This window comes from Leucoraja erinacea, chromosome 9 (assembly GCF_028641065.1).
Source record: "Leucoraja erinacea ecotype New England chromosome 9, Leri_hhj_1, whole genome shotgun sequence".
Taxonomy (NCBI): domain Eukaryota; kingdom Metazoa; phylum Chordata; class Chondrichthyes; order Rajiformes; family Rajidae; genus Leucoraja; species Leucoraja erinaceus.
In genome coordinates this window covers 14,774,900-14,790,695 of record NC_073385.1, presented here as the reverse complement: position 1 = coordinate 14,790,695, position 15,796 = coordinate 14,774,900, and the positions used below count along the sequence as shown (strand labels likewise).

At 45.8% G+C, this 15,796-nt stretch overlaps 1 protein-coding gene across 7 annotated transcripts in view; it reads right to left on the bottom strand.

The window, feature by feature from the left end:
* Nucleotides 1-15,796, bottom strand: part of nrxn3a (neurexin 3a) — a 1,361,409-nt gene that overhangs the window by 751,952 nt on the left and 593,661 nt on the right. For all 7 annotated transcript variants that reach the window (XM_055640186.1, XM_055640188.1, XM_055640185.1 and 4 more), the window contains exon 9: nt 4,539-4,565. In XM_055640186.1, coding sequence (XP_055496161.1) covers nt 4,539-4,565 — 27 coding nt within the window. The remainder of the gene's footprint in view (nt 1-4,538; nt 4,566-15,796) is intronic.

Below are 15,796 nucleotides of genomic sequence, written 5' to 3'. Positions count from 1 at the left end.
TTCCAGAGAGCCGGGCTCCACTGCCCTCTGAGGCAGACAATTCCACAGACTCACAACTCTCTGTGTGAAAAAAGTGTTTCCTTGTCTACGTTCTACACGGCTTACCCCTTATTCTTAAACTGTGGCCCTTGGTTCTGGACTCCCCCAACATCGGGAACATGTTTCCTGCCTCTGGCTTGTCCAAACCCTTATGTTTCAATAAGCTCCCTAAATTTCAGAGTGTACAAGCCCAGCCGCTCCATTCTCACAGCAGATGACAGACCCGCCATCCTGGGAGTTAACCTTGTGAACCTACACTGCACTCCCTCAATGGCAAGAATGACTTTTGGGTTGGGACTCTTCCACCATGGTAGCTGAGAAATGTAAACTCTGTTGATAACTAGGTATTCTGCAAAAACTGTTGGACTTAACAGAAAAGTCCATGAAGATTAAAAAAAAAGCTATCACCAAAATGTGTCTATGCATCTTTGTTACTGATGTTCTTCAGAGGAGGAACTCTGCTATCCATGCCCAGTCGAGCTTGTAAATGTCCCCGGGTCCACCACAAGTGGTTGATCCTTAAATGCTCTCTGAAACCACCAAGCAGACTGCTTCGGAGTTGTGTCGTTTCAGAAGGTGCCTTATCAGTTTTAGCTTGGTTTAGTTTGATGATACAGCGCGGAAACAGCTGAGTCCGCGTCAACCAATTTTTACATTTACACCAAGCCGATTAACCTACCAACCTGCGTGTCTTTGGAGCACGGGAGGAAACCGAAGATCTCGGAGAAAACCCCATGCAGGTCACGGGGAGAACGTACAAACTACGTACAGGCAGCACCCGTGGTCAGGATCAAACTCGAGTCTCTGTCGCTGTGAGGCAGCAACTCTGCCGCTGTGCCACCATATCGTGCTTGGTATCTTCTGGGGCCAGTTAGAGATAGGGAATAAATTGTTGCCATAGTTGGCAGAGACCAGATCCCCCCATAAAATCAATCAAGCAAATAAATAGGTAGATAAATGAGCAGATGAATGAATTGATTAAATGTATAAATAGTTAATTACTTAAATAGTAATGTAGTTAGTTGATTGCTTGATTGATGAATTGATGGATCTATCAATTAATCAAATAGCTAAATGATTAATTAAATTATTAACTATTCACTCATTTCAATTGATCGATTGATTGATCAATCGTTGTCAAATAGTTCCTTCGTGTCTTGAAGCTTCCAAGAATTTTGTAAAGGTGGAGTGAACACGGCAAGGTGGCGCAGCAGTACAGTTGCTGCCTCACAGCGTCAGAGACCAGGGTTCGATCCCGACTACGGGTGCTGTCTGTACCGAGTTTGTACGTTCTCCCCATGACCCGCGTGGGTTTTATCTGAGATCTACAGTTTCCACCCGCACTCCAAAGGCGTACAGGGTTTGTAGGCTAATTGGCGGGGTGGGAGATTGCAACCTTCACGTGGTCCGCCGTGTTTCGATGAATGCAATCAACCTGGCGTGAACAATCAAATAAGATCAAATAGAACAAATTGTCCTCCAACTTTAGGCCGTGCACACCATATGCAAGCAGAAGAAGGCTAATTGGCTTGGTATGAATGTAAAATTTGGCCCTATTGTAGGATAATGTGAATGTGCGGGGATCGCTGGTCGGTGCGGACTCGGTGGGCTGAAGGGCCTGTTTTTCAAGCTGTATTTCGAAAACTAAAGCTAACAGGAAAATAAAGATTTCGCACAGCAGCACTAGGAAAATGTGGTTTGGCGCAACTCTGAACGAACAATTGCTTGATGGAATAAATTGGACAGATTAAATGATTCTCAGATTTAGAAGGCTTTGTGAAATGTCTTTCCCATTGCCAACAATAGGTGGTGCACCCACGCATTGAGAATCAGGTCCAGTCCACGTCCAATAATTTACTTCATATGAAACAGGTCTTCCCCAATTCACAGCAGCGTTAATTCAAACTGCAGCCTGAGCTAATATGGTGAGATAGATTACGTGAAAACAGAAAAATATCAATGAGAGGGGGAAATACACTTTGCACATCATGAACTAGGCAAACCTTCACCACATCAACAACAATTTTTGAAGATGGCTCAGTACCAGTGTAAAGGTCTATTCCAAGTCAGACACAAAATGCTGGAGTAACTCAACAGGACAGGCAGCATCTCTGGAGCGAAGGAATGTGTGACGTTTCAGGTTGAGACTCTTCTTCAGACTGTGAGTTAAGGAGCATTACATTTATTTCAGTTCCGGTTATCCAGGAGGTCCTTTGTTCCGCTCAGCCCTTGGTCAAATCAATAGCCCTTCAAGAGTCTAGAGCATTTTATTGTCATAGGTGTCAGACAGAGCAATGAAATTCTTACTTGCTACTGCACGACAGAATATGTAAACACAGTACACTGTAAACAACATAATAAAGGAGAAAAAGATTAATCCTGTGTGTGTAGATATCTATATACTATTAAAATCTCATCTTGTTTCTATGTGTGTGTGTGTGTGTGTGTGTGTGTGTGTGTGTGTGTGTGTGTGTGTGTGTGTGTGTGTGTGTGTGTGTGTGTGTGTGTGTGTGTGTGTGTGTGTGTGTGTCTGTCTGTCTGTGTGATTGTATTTTCGCAAAACGGTACATAGTAGCGCTAAAATCTTTGCAGAATCCTACTCAGTTTTTTTCCGTCGTCGATCTAATCAACTTTCCTTCCGATTTCATGTAATATTTCACGTTATTGATATTTAAAGGTTTAAAAAAGCCAACGTGAACAAGATTTTTACTGTTAAAACCCTTCCTGCCAGCTTCCAACAAATTTTGATACAAAGTTGCAATACAGGAACACTCTCTGCTTCCACCAACCTTTCACCTGAATGGGATATCACAGTCCTCCACCTGACATTTGCAACAATGTTGCCATCATACAACACTTACTCCAGCTTCTGGCAGGACAGGAGGGGGAGAGTGAATTGGTATTGCAATTGGGGAAGTGCAATTGGAATGTTTTTATAAGTCCCGTGCTGTATTTGCCCATTCCCTCCACAGATGGGTGATGTTTTGGGTCGAGACCCTTCTTCAGTCTTCTGCAACATCCTCTCTCGCTGCTCCCCCTCTGTGATTCCTCTTGCTCTCCAACCACGTTGTAACCCAGACTGGCATTCATTTGTTCTATATCTCTCCACATCATCGTCTATATCTCTTGTTCCCCTTTCCCGTGACTCTCAGTCTGAGGAAGGGTCTCGACCCGAAACGTCACCCATCCCTTCTCTCCAGAGATGCTGCCTGTCCCGCTGAGTTACTCCAGCTTTTTGTGTCCATCTTCGGTTTAAGCCAGTGTCTGCAGTTCCTTCCTGCACAATATGTAGTACTCGTGGAACGTAAACAATAGGTGTGATCGACTGTTGGGTCCAACTTAAGTCCAATAACGGTTGAGTGTACGGATAGTTACAATAGTTACAATGGCAGAATACTTACCTTCGGACCTAGATTTTAGCACCAGTGTACATCTTAATGGGCCTGTCCCACTTAGGCGACTCTTTAGGTGACTGCCAGGGACTAATTTTAATGGAATTCACCGACGACAACTGGGAACAACCTACGACAGCATCTATGACAACCTACAACTACAAAAATAGTCGCCAGTGTCGCTGAAAATTTTGCGCCTGTAGTCGCCCAAAAAATCGCCTAAGTGGGACAGGCCCATAAAAGTCTCTGAATGTGTACAAACCAACACTGTTGGGAAATGAGCAATTTTTTGCTTGCCATAGGCAGAGTTATGTTTGCTGTTTCAAGAGAAATAAGAAATAAGTCCAATACCTCAGACTTTGAGGTATTAATTCTGGCTAAGGCAAAGACCTAAGACCTCAAAGAAGCACAGAATCTAGGCTACACCTTATTGTTAACCAGCACTCTCTGTTATGTTACTTCCATTTGCAAAGATGTAGAAGTCATTGAAACATTAGGCCTGACATTGGAAAATTGTGCAACTACTGATTTGCTGAGCACTTATTAAAGTGGGCGTGGATAAATCTACAATCCGAACTTTTCCACAATGAAATCATGTCTAGTCCCATCACACACTATCTGCTTGCTAAATGATTCCCCTCTTAGTTACTTGTACGATTATAAAAGCATTTTTTAAACACATAGTTCTTCTGACCATTCAAAACATGCAAGCAATTAGTTGGGCAGTCAAATTACATTGAACCGGACAGAGCTGAAAGCTAATGTCTGCCCATAACGTGAGAATCACAAGTGGTTATGATTAGCACCAGGTAACAAGCCAAATTAATTTCTATATTCAAGAACAATATTTCGATTCAAATTGCTGTTCTCTATCAAGTTACCAAAATTTATTTGGACACATTTTAGTTGGTAATTGTTAAATGAGATTTGACTGTTTCTTTATTTTATTTTTTAAACTTATTATTAATTTATTTGCAAATTCAGAACGTCCAGTTTTCCCCAGTGTATTGAAAGACATAACCACAATACATACATATTAAGCAATTCATTTAAACACAGTTAAAAGCGCGATCGAGAAACAAAAATGAAACTTGAACAATAACTTACTGGAGTTACAGTTAATCCTGATACAGTCTAGACGGGGAAGAATAAATGAAAGATGAAATCGCATCCTTCAAGGTAACAGCTGCAGACATCCAATAACAATAAGTCCACCATTTCCGGGGACTGACACAAGCAATAAGGTGGCCATTTTACTTTACCCCTTGACTTGACATTGACAAATATCTTTACAAAATGGAACCCAAACATTGACCGGTTATTTTCATACAACAAAAAGTATTTCACATTTACCTCACACTCTGCTTTCAAAACCCACTACAGTGGCAGAAGCCTATTTTGACTTTTAGAATGAGTAGCAGCATAACTGTATCCCACAACCCCCCCCCCAAAATTATCTCACCTCATCCTCACTTTCCCACCAACCCCCCCACCCCCACTCTCTCTCTCTCTCTCTCTCTCCTTATAAAATGGCCACTTGCAAACAGCTAACCATGTGAAAACTCAACCGAGATGCGGCAGGGGGCTGTTGCAAACTGCAAGTCCCAGAGATAGACTGGCCCAACCACTGCGCTCGCTCGTCACCAACTAGTCGGTCAAATACACCTTTAAAAAAAAAAAAAAAAAGACTCGGCAAACCGGTATTTGGCGAGAAGTTGGGTGAGCGGTGCATCTGAGCGGGGCAGTGATCTCTGGTGTCGAGCTAGTTCCTCAAGAACTTCAGTCAGAGAGAGAAAAGGAAGTAAAGATTTGTGACATTGTCGCCAAGGGTAACGGCAATTTTGCTGATAACTTTGTGCAGCCATGAAATAATCAAAATTGGGTTGTTTTTTAAAAAAAAAACTATCGGCACAGAGAAATATGTACACGCCAATTCCGAAACTGCCATCTTCGTTTGTCAAATGACTTCATCTTAGCTCCTTTTTTGAGCAAGTTTTAATGCGCAGAGTTTTAATTTGCTGCACAACTACATCCAATGAAAGCCGTGGGATCAGCACGAGATGGGATTGAAGATTTTTGCCAGGACAATTTTTGGTTGAAATACAAATTTGAGATAACCCCCAGGCCTCGGGGTGGACCCGGGAAGGTGAATAAGAAGTTCTTGAGCAACAGTGGGGGGTTAGAATTAACGATCTGGGTGTCGTTTCACATGGCCAGGCTTGCCATGTGTCGTCAACCGCAACAGAAAAGTGGGTGCAAACAGCCACAGACCATTCGGCACAATCACCATACAGAGGTCGCAATACCCTTTTGGTGGGGGGTTCGGGGGTTGATGGGGGGGGAGGGGGGGGTTGGTGGGCAGATTGGTTTCCTTCATCATTGTATCGTTCCCTGCCCCGAAAAAAAAACCTTTCATATGGGTCAACCACAGGTATCTTTCCCTCGTATCAAAGACGAAAGCAGATCTGGATATTCACCTCTCCTGCACGATGTGGCCGGTTCCCAGAGATGGCCTGAGCCCTGGGACAAGAACCGCACGTCTTCCGCGCACGCAATTACAGTCGTTAAACCCACCATTTTGATGCTCAGCCCTCATGAGGGTTGCAGAACTTCTGGGTTATAAATACAAGCAAAGGTTTTAAGCATGAGAGAATGTCGTTTGGCCCCTAATTAATGAAAGCTTTCAAAGGATACCGAATAGTGAAAGGCTTGGATCGAGTGGATGTGGAGAGGATGTTTCCACGAGTGGGAGAGTCTAGGACCAGAGGTCACAGCTGTAAAATTAAAGAATGGTCCTTTAGGAAGGAGATGAGGAGGAATTTCTTTAGCCAGTCTTTAGTGTGGTGGATCTGTGGAATTCATTGCCCATGGAGGCCCAGTCAGTGGATATTTTCAAGGCGGAGATAGATAGATTTGTGATTAGTACGCGTGCCAGGGAGTATGGGGGGGAAGGCAGGAGAATGGGGTCAGATAGATCAGCCGAGATTGAATGGAGTACACTGAATGAGCGAATGGCATGATTCCGCACCTATCACTTACGAAAAGTTCAAAATTGCTTTTGAACAACAGGAAACCCCTGTTATAACAGACCACAGGAGGGGGAGCGGTGTCCGTTCCTGCCGTGTTATTGCCCGCTGTAACCGAGTGAGGGATTAGAGAGTAATAGAGTATCGTTGCCTAAGTGACAGAAAAAAATAACTGCAGATGTTGGATGTGAGGTATTGGGAGTAACTCAGCGGGTCAGGCAGCATCTCTGGAGAACATGGATGGGTGACGTTTCGGGTCGGGACTCTTCTTCAGACTCTCGGTCTGGAACTGGGCCTGGGCCTGGAGTTGACGGCCTCGGCTTGCTGGCGGGCCCGGGGAGGAGAGGCGAGGGTCGGCGCAGTCGATGGACGCGGCCTGCAGGCGGCTACAGGACCGGCTGAGGAGACGGTGCGGACTGCGGGGGGGGTGGTTCAGTTGCCGAGCCGAGCCTGGCGGCGATGCTCGCTAGGCCCATCCACTACAACCCGAAATCCACTATAATGAGGTCCGTGATGAGACACCAGGGTGGACACAGAAAATGCCGGAGAAACTCAGCGGGCCAGGCAGCGTTTCCGGAGAGCAGGAATGGGTGACGTTTCGGGTAGAGACCCTTCTTCAGACTGAGAGTCGGGAGACTCAGAGATATGGAAAGGGTAAGGTGTGACAAGAAGAGATCAAAGGAGAAGATGCTCAAGGTAAAATGTAGCACAGATCATTGTCAGATGGGGAAGGTGACAACGAGGCGTACAAAGATAACATTTAATGACAAGGGTTCGCTGTATATAAGGGCCATAGTGGTCTCCGTACTGAATATTAAGTACAGGACAAAAGATTAATTATGTCTCAAAAGCTATTTATTTTAGATAGCTCAGAGAGATTTTATGGTGAAAAATGTGGCTATTGATGTCACATTGTTCCATCTTGCTAGGGGCACTTAGTTAAAATCAATGGTACAGATATTTATCTCCCATGTTTTCATTAAATAAGGCAAGCAATTATCATTATCTATCCCATGGTGCCATCAATAGCTTCAGTGTTCAGTGTTGATCTTCAGTGCAGGCGAGAAGAATACTGATGCAAACTGCATTGCTGTCAAGCTCCTTAAAGCCACACAATTCTCTGAATCAAAGTTCATATGGATAGAGTGGATGCGGAGAGGATGTTTCCACCAGTGGGAGATTCGAGGACCAGAGATCGCCATAGCCTCAGAATTTAAAGGACGTTGAAGGCTTTGTGGCCAAGTTGTGGGGCCGTCACGGTGGAGCAGCGGTAGACTTGCTGCCTTACAGCGAATGCAGCGCCGGAGACCCGGGTTCGATCCTGACTACAGGTGCTGTCTGTGCGGAGTTTGCACGTTCTCCCCGTGACCTGCGTGGGTTTTCTCCGAGATCTTCGGCTTCCTCCCACACTCCAATGACGTGCAGGTTTGTAGGTTAATTGGCTTGGTAAATGTTAACATTGTCCCTAGTGTGTGTAGGATGGTGTTAATGTGCGGGGATCGCTGGTCGGTGCGGACACGGTGGGCCGAAAGGGCCTGTTTCCGCGCTGCATCTCCAAACTAAACTCAGTTTGCAGATGATGCGAAAATAGGTGGAGGCGCAGGTAGTGCAGAGAAAGCAGGGACTCTGCAGAACCACTAGGGCAGGTTGGGGGAGCGGGCAGAGAAGTGGCAGATGGAATATAGTGCAGCAAAGTGTGGAGTCATGCATTTCGGTCGTGGGAATAAAGACGTAAATTAATTTCTATATGGGGAAAGAATCCAGAAATCAGAGGTGCCAAGGGACTTGGGAGTGCTGGTGTAGGATTCCTAAAAAGTTAATTTGCAAGTCAAATTGGTAGTAAGGAAGGGAAACGGAATGCTAGCATTTATTTCACGAGGGCTAGAATACAGAAAGAGGGATGTAATACTGAGGCTCTATAAGGCACTGGTCAGGCTGCATTTGGAGTACTGTGCGCATTTCTGGGCACCATATCTGAGGGAGGATGTGCTGGCTCTGGAGAGGGTCCAGAGGTGGTTTTCAAGAATGATCCCAGGAATGAGTGGGTTAACCTATGATGAGCGTTTGTCCTCGCTGGAGTTTTGAAGGATTGAAACTTACCGAATAGTGAAGAGCAAGGGATACAGTGGATGTGGAGAGGATGTTTCCACCAGTGGGAGAGCCTCGGACCAAAGGTCATAGCCTCAGAATTAAAGGACGTTCCTTTCGGAAGGAGGTGAAGAGAAATGTCTTCAGTCAGAGAGTAGTGAATCTTTGGTATTCATGGTCACAGAAGGCTATGGAGGCCAGGTCAATGGATATTTTTAAGGCAGAGAGATAGATAGATTCAGGTGTCAGGGGTTATGGGGAGAACACAGGAAAATTGGGTTGAGTGGGAAAGATAGATCAGCCATGATTGAATGGCAGAGTAGATTTACAGGGCCAAATGGCCTAATTCTGCTCTAATGAAAGTTAATATTATTTTGGGCTATGATACACATAGCTTGATATTTGATCCGGTGGCTAGGTGTTAACTGGTAAACAGAGAGAATCCCATCCACTCTTGGCAGACGATTCAGGAATAAAGCACTTTCAGGCTAGTTAATGAGTGTGTTGTGTGCAGTTTTGGTCCCCAAATATGAGAAAGGACATTCTTGCTATTGAGGGAGTGCAGCGAAGGTTCAACAGGTTAATTCCCGGGATTGCGGTACTGTTATACGTTGATAGAATGGAGCGGCTGGGCTTGTACACTCTGGAATTCAGAAGGATGAGAGGAGATCTTATTGAAACATGTAAGATTATTAAGGGTTTGGACACGCTAGAGGCAGGAAACATGTTCCCGATGTTGGGGGGAGTCCAGAACCAGGGGCCACACAGTTTAAGAATAAGGGGTAAGCCATTTAGAACGGAGATGAGGAAAAACTTTTTCACACAGAGAGTTGTGAATATGTGGAATTCTCTGCCTCAGAGGGCGGTGGAGGACAATTCTATGGAGGCTTTCAAGAGAGATCTAGATAGAGCTCTTAAAGATAACGGAATGAAGGGATATGGGGAGAAGGCAGGAATGGGGTACTGATTGTGGATGATCACCCATGATCACAGTGAATGGCGGTGCTGGCTCGAAGGGCCGAATGTCCTACTCCTGAACCTATTGTTTATTTTGTATTGTATTGTATTGTATTATCGGCAGTCTATCGCATCAAATGTGCAATTGAAACTGTGAGGGCAAGGCAGGAGATGGAGGGCGACCAGTTAGAACATCCAAGAGGAACAGCCAGGAAGAACTTTGTTAGGTAGACACAAAGTGGCTCAGTAACTCGGCGGGTCAAGCAGCATCTCTAGAGAACATTACTAGGTGTTGTCTTTGGGTCAGGCCTCTTCTTCAGACTGAAGGTAGAACTGGGGGGGTGAGGAAAGACCAGACAAATCAGGGCCGACGACTGATAACTTCGGGCAGGGGTGGTTCCCTGATAGGCCCACTGTCGGCTGGAGAAGGCGTGGTCTCAAGTGTGTGGGATTGGAACCGCAGATGCGAATTGGAAGCAAAGATAGACACAAAGAGCTGGAGTATCTCAGCGGGACAGGCAGCATCTCTGGAGAGGGAGTCAGACGGTGGTGAATCTGCGGAATTCACTGTCACAGATGGAGGCCAAGTCAATGGATATTTTTAAGGCAGAGATAGATAGATTCTTGATTAGTACGAGTGTCAGGGGTTATGGGGAGAAGGAGAAGCGGTTGGGAGAGAGAGATAGACCAGCCATGATTGAATGGTGGAGTAGACTTGATGGGCCGAATGGCCTAATTCTGCTCCGATCGCTCATGAGCTAGGTAACTGATTACAAATTTGGCTTCATGGAAGGACAATAGACAATAGGTGCAGGAGTAGGCCATTCGGCCCTTTGAGCCAGCACCACCATTCAATGTGATGGAAGGATGTTTCTTCGGACTGGAGGCTTATGATTGGTGGTGTGCCTCAGGGATCGGTGCTGGATCCATTGCTGTCTGTGGTTTCGATTATCGATTCAGATGAGAATGTACAAGTCATGATTGGTAAGCTTGCAGATGATGCTAAAGTGGGTGGTATCATAGGCAGTGAAACAAATACACCAGGATCTTGATCAGTTGGACGTGCGGGCTGAGGAATGGCGAATGCAGGTTATAAGTCTGAGGTGTTGCAATTCGGGACGTCAAACCGTGCAGAGCCCAGGGGAGTGTCGTGGAGCAGAGGGATCGAGGAACGCAGGTACATAGCTCCCTGAAAGTGGCGCCACACCTAGATATAGGTGTGTTACAAAACCTACCTGAATCGTCATTGGGAATCTGCCCTCAGCCATGTCGGCGATTTTGGCGCTGTTTGGAGGGGGCGGGTTTAAAACGCGATTTTTACTAGGCTGTACTAATCGCACATGTTCAGCCTAGTAAATCATTAACGAAAAATCGCTGCAGACCCGTGTTGCAAAAGGTTCCTCGGTTATAATAGTTTTACGATTTCGCAACCGTCGCAGCCCCAGGGTTTTATAAAGCAAACAATTAAAGGTATGTACCACATTAAATGGGTCATATATATAACCCTGTGTTATCTGCGAGTAGATTTTGGGCTTTTTATATCCCGCAGGAACGGCATTTGAGGGCACTAATACAGCGCTATGTCAACATCCCAGCGCGTGAACCCACTAGAAAGCCGATTTAAATGGGCATTTATTTACACAATTGAACCTAAATATTTGGCCTTAAAATTATCAAATTAGAAAAAATCATTATTGTGAATTGCATGGGCCTTCATTGGTCAGGGTATTGAGTACAGAAGTTGGGATGTTATGTCACAGTTGTGAAGATGTTGGTTTAACCGCATTTGTTGTATTGCATTCAGTTTCGGTCACCCTGCTATAATGAAGGACGTCATTAACCTGGACAGAGCATAAAGAAGATGTACGAGGATATTTCCAGGACGTGAGGGCCTGAGCTACAGGGAAAGGTTGAGCAGGCTATGACTCTATTCCTTGGAGCGCAGGAGACTAGGGTTGCCAACTTTCTCAATCCCACATAAGGGACAAAAGGTCGAAATAAGGGACAAATTCCCCACGACAATTCGTTGACCGACTCGGCCGTGGCTGGGTGAATGATGAGTTGGGCCCGGGTGCTGGACTGCACACAAAGCCCAGCCGGCGGGCCAGCTGAGGAGTTTTGACCCAGACCGCGCGACATCGCGTGCAGAGTCCGGCGCCCCATCCAACTCATGAACCGATGATCAGCCATGAGAAGGAGGGATGGTGGTGGTGTCGGCGGTAAGCGAAGGTCCGAAGGTCAGACAGCTGGCCGGGCTGCCGACCGACGGGGCCACGGGCGAGGCGCTGCTGCTGCTGCTGCACTCCATGGGCTGCACTACGTCGGGACGGGTGAGGCGGGGCCGGGCGTGGCGCTCCGACCCGACAGTCCCCTCAACCCTAGTAGTAGCGAGTCAAATACGGGGCAAGGGCGGTCCCGTACGGGACAAACCAATTTAGCCCAAAATACGGGATGACCCGGCTAATGCGGGACAGTTGGCGACCCTACAGGCGGCTGAAGGGTGATCTTATAGAGGTGTACAAAATCACGAGAGGAATAGAAAGGACAAATGCCCAGAGTGAGGGAATGAAAAAATCAGAAGACAAAGGTTTAAGGTGAAAGATGTAAGATTTAACAGGAATCTGAGGGGCAATTTTTTTTTCACTCAGAGGGTGCTGGATATATGGAACAAGCTGCCAGAGTAGATAGTTGAGGCAGTACTGTAACAGCATTTGAAAGATTCCTGGATGGGTAGGAAAGGTTTAGAGGGATATGGGCCAAACGCAAGCTAATGGGACTAGTGTAGATATGGCATCTTGGTTGGCGTGGGTGCGTTGGGTTGCAGGGCCTGTTTCCACGCTGTATTGACAAGAGTGATTGGCATCACAATCTTTGCACATTAAACTGACGGTAGCTTGGGGTTATATTGCAGAGAGATTCTGAAATCGCTTTCGTGATCCAGCAATCTGCTTGCAGTCTTCATTTTTGCAATCAAAGGGAAATTATTCGAATTGGCATGTCCTCGCGGGAAGATATCCCAAAATCATACGGCCTGTCACATGAAGTAAAGCTGAGTTGTGTCGGCATTCTTGGAGATATGATTGCTACTTATAAACCTTTGTTGGCCAGGGAGTTGGTTATTGAACAAATTAGTGTTATCATTATTTCAGGTCAATACAATGGCCTCCCAGTTATTGGGGAAATAGCAGAATGTTACCTGGATTAGAGGCTTTCAGCTACAGGGAGAGGCTGGATGGTCTTGGACTGTTTTGACTGGAGGTCGAGAGGAGATTTGATAAAGAAGTATGCAAAGTAATGAGAGGCAGAGATTAGGTAGATAGTCAGAACCTTTTTTCCCTCCAAAGTGGAAATATCCACCACCAGAGGGCGTAGCTATAAACTGAGAGGGGCGAAGTTGAATGGAGATGCGCAGGGCATGTTATATTTCATTTGTAGAGTGGTGTTGGCCAGGAATGCAATGCCAAAGATGGTGTGGCGGCAGGTACGACAGTGGCGTTTAAGATGCTTTTAGATATGCGCGGCATGGAGCAATCCAATCCAACTCAACGGTGGAACAGGCGGAGGACGATGGCTGACTTTAGTGGAGCGTCACGGTGGCTTGGAAGGCGGATGAAGGCTGCAGCAGAAAAGGGTCTCCAGTTGTCTTGGACTCCATGCCACTGGATCTTAACCCGGATCTGTCAAGGACCGTGTGGTGGCTGTCTGTGCATCAGTCTCCCCACGTTAAACAAAGTCACGCACAGGCGCCCTCCAACCCTAACAAGTCCTATGGCGACCAGCAGGTGGTGAAGGGGGTCAGGATGGTGAGGTCTGGAAGCCCCTAGTCATGAGCTGGCACATCAGGCGGTGGATGCTAGATTCAGTCGCTGGACTCTGGCTACCCACAAGTAGACAACCCTATGATGGAGGAATATGGATCACGTGAAGGCAGAGACTAGTGTAACTTAGTATCTGGATCGGCCGGGACTTTGTGGACCAAAGGTGCCTGTTCCTGTCATGTATTGGTCTATATAATGTGACGTAAAGGTTTTAAAAAATTCTGAAAATTAAGTGTTGATATTCCAGCTTTGATTCATTGTATACTTCCGATCTTTATTTAGTGTACTAACAATGTGCAAGAGGTTTTATTCTTGCATGCTGATTTTCTTCCTTTTTTTCTTGTCCTTTGGAATATTTTTTTGAAATATTTGGAAATATCGTAAATAATTTGGATATATTGTTTGTTCCTCAAAATACTTCTAGACAGGGGGTTCTGAGAGCCTGAGCTACAGGGAGTCCCTGAGTAGGCTGGGTCTCTATTCCTTGGAGCGCAGGAGGATGAGGGGTGATCTTATTGAGGTGCACAAAATCATGAGAGGAATAGATTGGGTAGATGCACAGTTTCTTGCCCAGAGTAGGGGAATCAAGGACCAGAGGACATAGGTTCAAGGTGAAGGAGAAAAGGTTTAATCGGAATCCGAGGGGTAACCTTTTCACACAGAGGATGATGGGTGTATGGAGCGAACTGCCTGAGGAGGTAGTTGAGTCTGGGACCATCCCAACATTTAAGAAACAGTTGGACAAGTATATGGATAGGACAGGTTTGGAGGGATTTGGGACAAGTGCTGGCAGGTTGGAATGTGTAGTTGGGACATGTTGGTCAGTGTGGGCAAGTGGGGCCTAAGGGCCTGTTTCCACCAAGTATGAATCTATGACAGGGATCCGCCGAAAGAAAAAAAAATTGGAACAAAGGGTAGTATGGTTGTGAACCTTGCTTTGATGGCCATAGCAACGTCAATAATTGAGATCTGTGGAAACTTTACTTAATTGACATGCATTTATTTAGTTTGTGTTAACGGCATCCTGCCGTCTTTCAGTGAAGAGCCTTTCTGACACGAAGAGTTATTTGAAGCTCGCTGCAACGCAAGCTGAGGATTTATTGTCCTGCTTTAAAAGGCCAATTTGTCACCATGATTTCAAAACAAAAGCTATATTTTTCTCTTTGCGGTTTGCTTTTACAAAAAATATAATTATATTAATAATAAAGGACAAATCTACCTCTAACCTGGAATGGAATTCGCCAGAGAGCAGCTATGTGACAAAGCGACCACTAGGCGGCATAGTCGCCAAAGAATAAAGATACAATGATGAAGGAATGCTTCATAGGGGCCAGAGATAGAGAACATGACAGCAGTGAGCGAGAGAGAAAACTAACATCTCTGGTGAGGTTTTTGAATTTACTGCAATAGGGGTTTCAGCCAAATTTCTGTTGGGATATATTGGAATAGAAAACAGATGGGGCGGGGGGATGTAAATGATACATCTGTTCCCCACCGGCATTAAATCTCACTTTCCCTCCTACTTCAGGGAAAGTCGTGACTTTATTGCTGTTCAAAAATCCACCATTTGTTTGTGCAATATCTAAAATAATCAATTGGATTTAGTAACGTCTCGTAGCGACGTTGGACTAATGTCTTTTCTTGAGTGGGGCACATCTGCCGGAGGTCTCCCAGCCAACACGTTGGTAACTGCGCTAATACCAACCTTCTCAATATTGAGGTATTGACATTGACTTCTCCAATTTCAGGTAGTCCTTGCTTTCTCCTTCCCCTTCCCAGCTCTCCCACCCACAGCCCACTGTCTCCGCCTCCTCTTTTCTTCGTCTCGTTCCCCCCCCCCCGCCACATCAGTCTGAAGAAGGGTCTCGACCCGAAACGTCACCTATTCCTTCTCTCCATAGATGCTGCCTCATCCGCTAAGTTTCTCCAGCATTTTTGTCTACCTTCTCAATATTGGAACTAGACAATAGACAATACACAATAGACAATAGGTGCAGTAGGCCATTCGGCCCTCCGAGCCAGCACCGCCATTCAATGTAATCATGGCTGATCATTCACAATCAGTACCCTGTTCCTGCCTTCTCCCCATATTCCCTGACTCCGCTATCTTTAAGAGCCCTATCTAGCTCTCTCTTGAAAGTTTCCAGAGAATCGGCCTCCACCGCCCTCTGAGGCAGAGAATTCCACAGACTTCTCATAAGAAGTTTAGAACTCTTATGATTTTATACACCTCTATAAGATCACCCCTCATCCTCCTGCGCACCATGGAATAGTCCCAGCCTGCTCAACCTCTCCCTATAGTTCAGACCCTCAAGTCCTCCCAACATCCTCGTAAATCTTCTCTGTACCCTCTCCAGTTTGACAACCTTTCCTATAACATGGTGACAACATCTTCCCCTCTTAACCTCTTTCTCCTGCCTTCTCCCCATATCCTCTGACACCTGTACTAATCAAGATTCAGTCTATCTGTCTATCT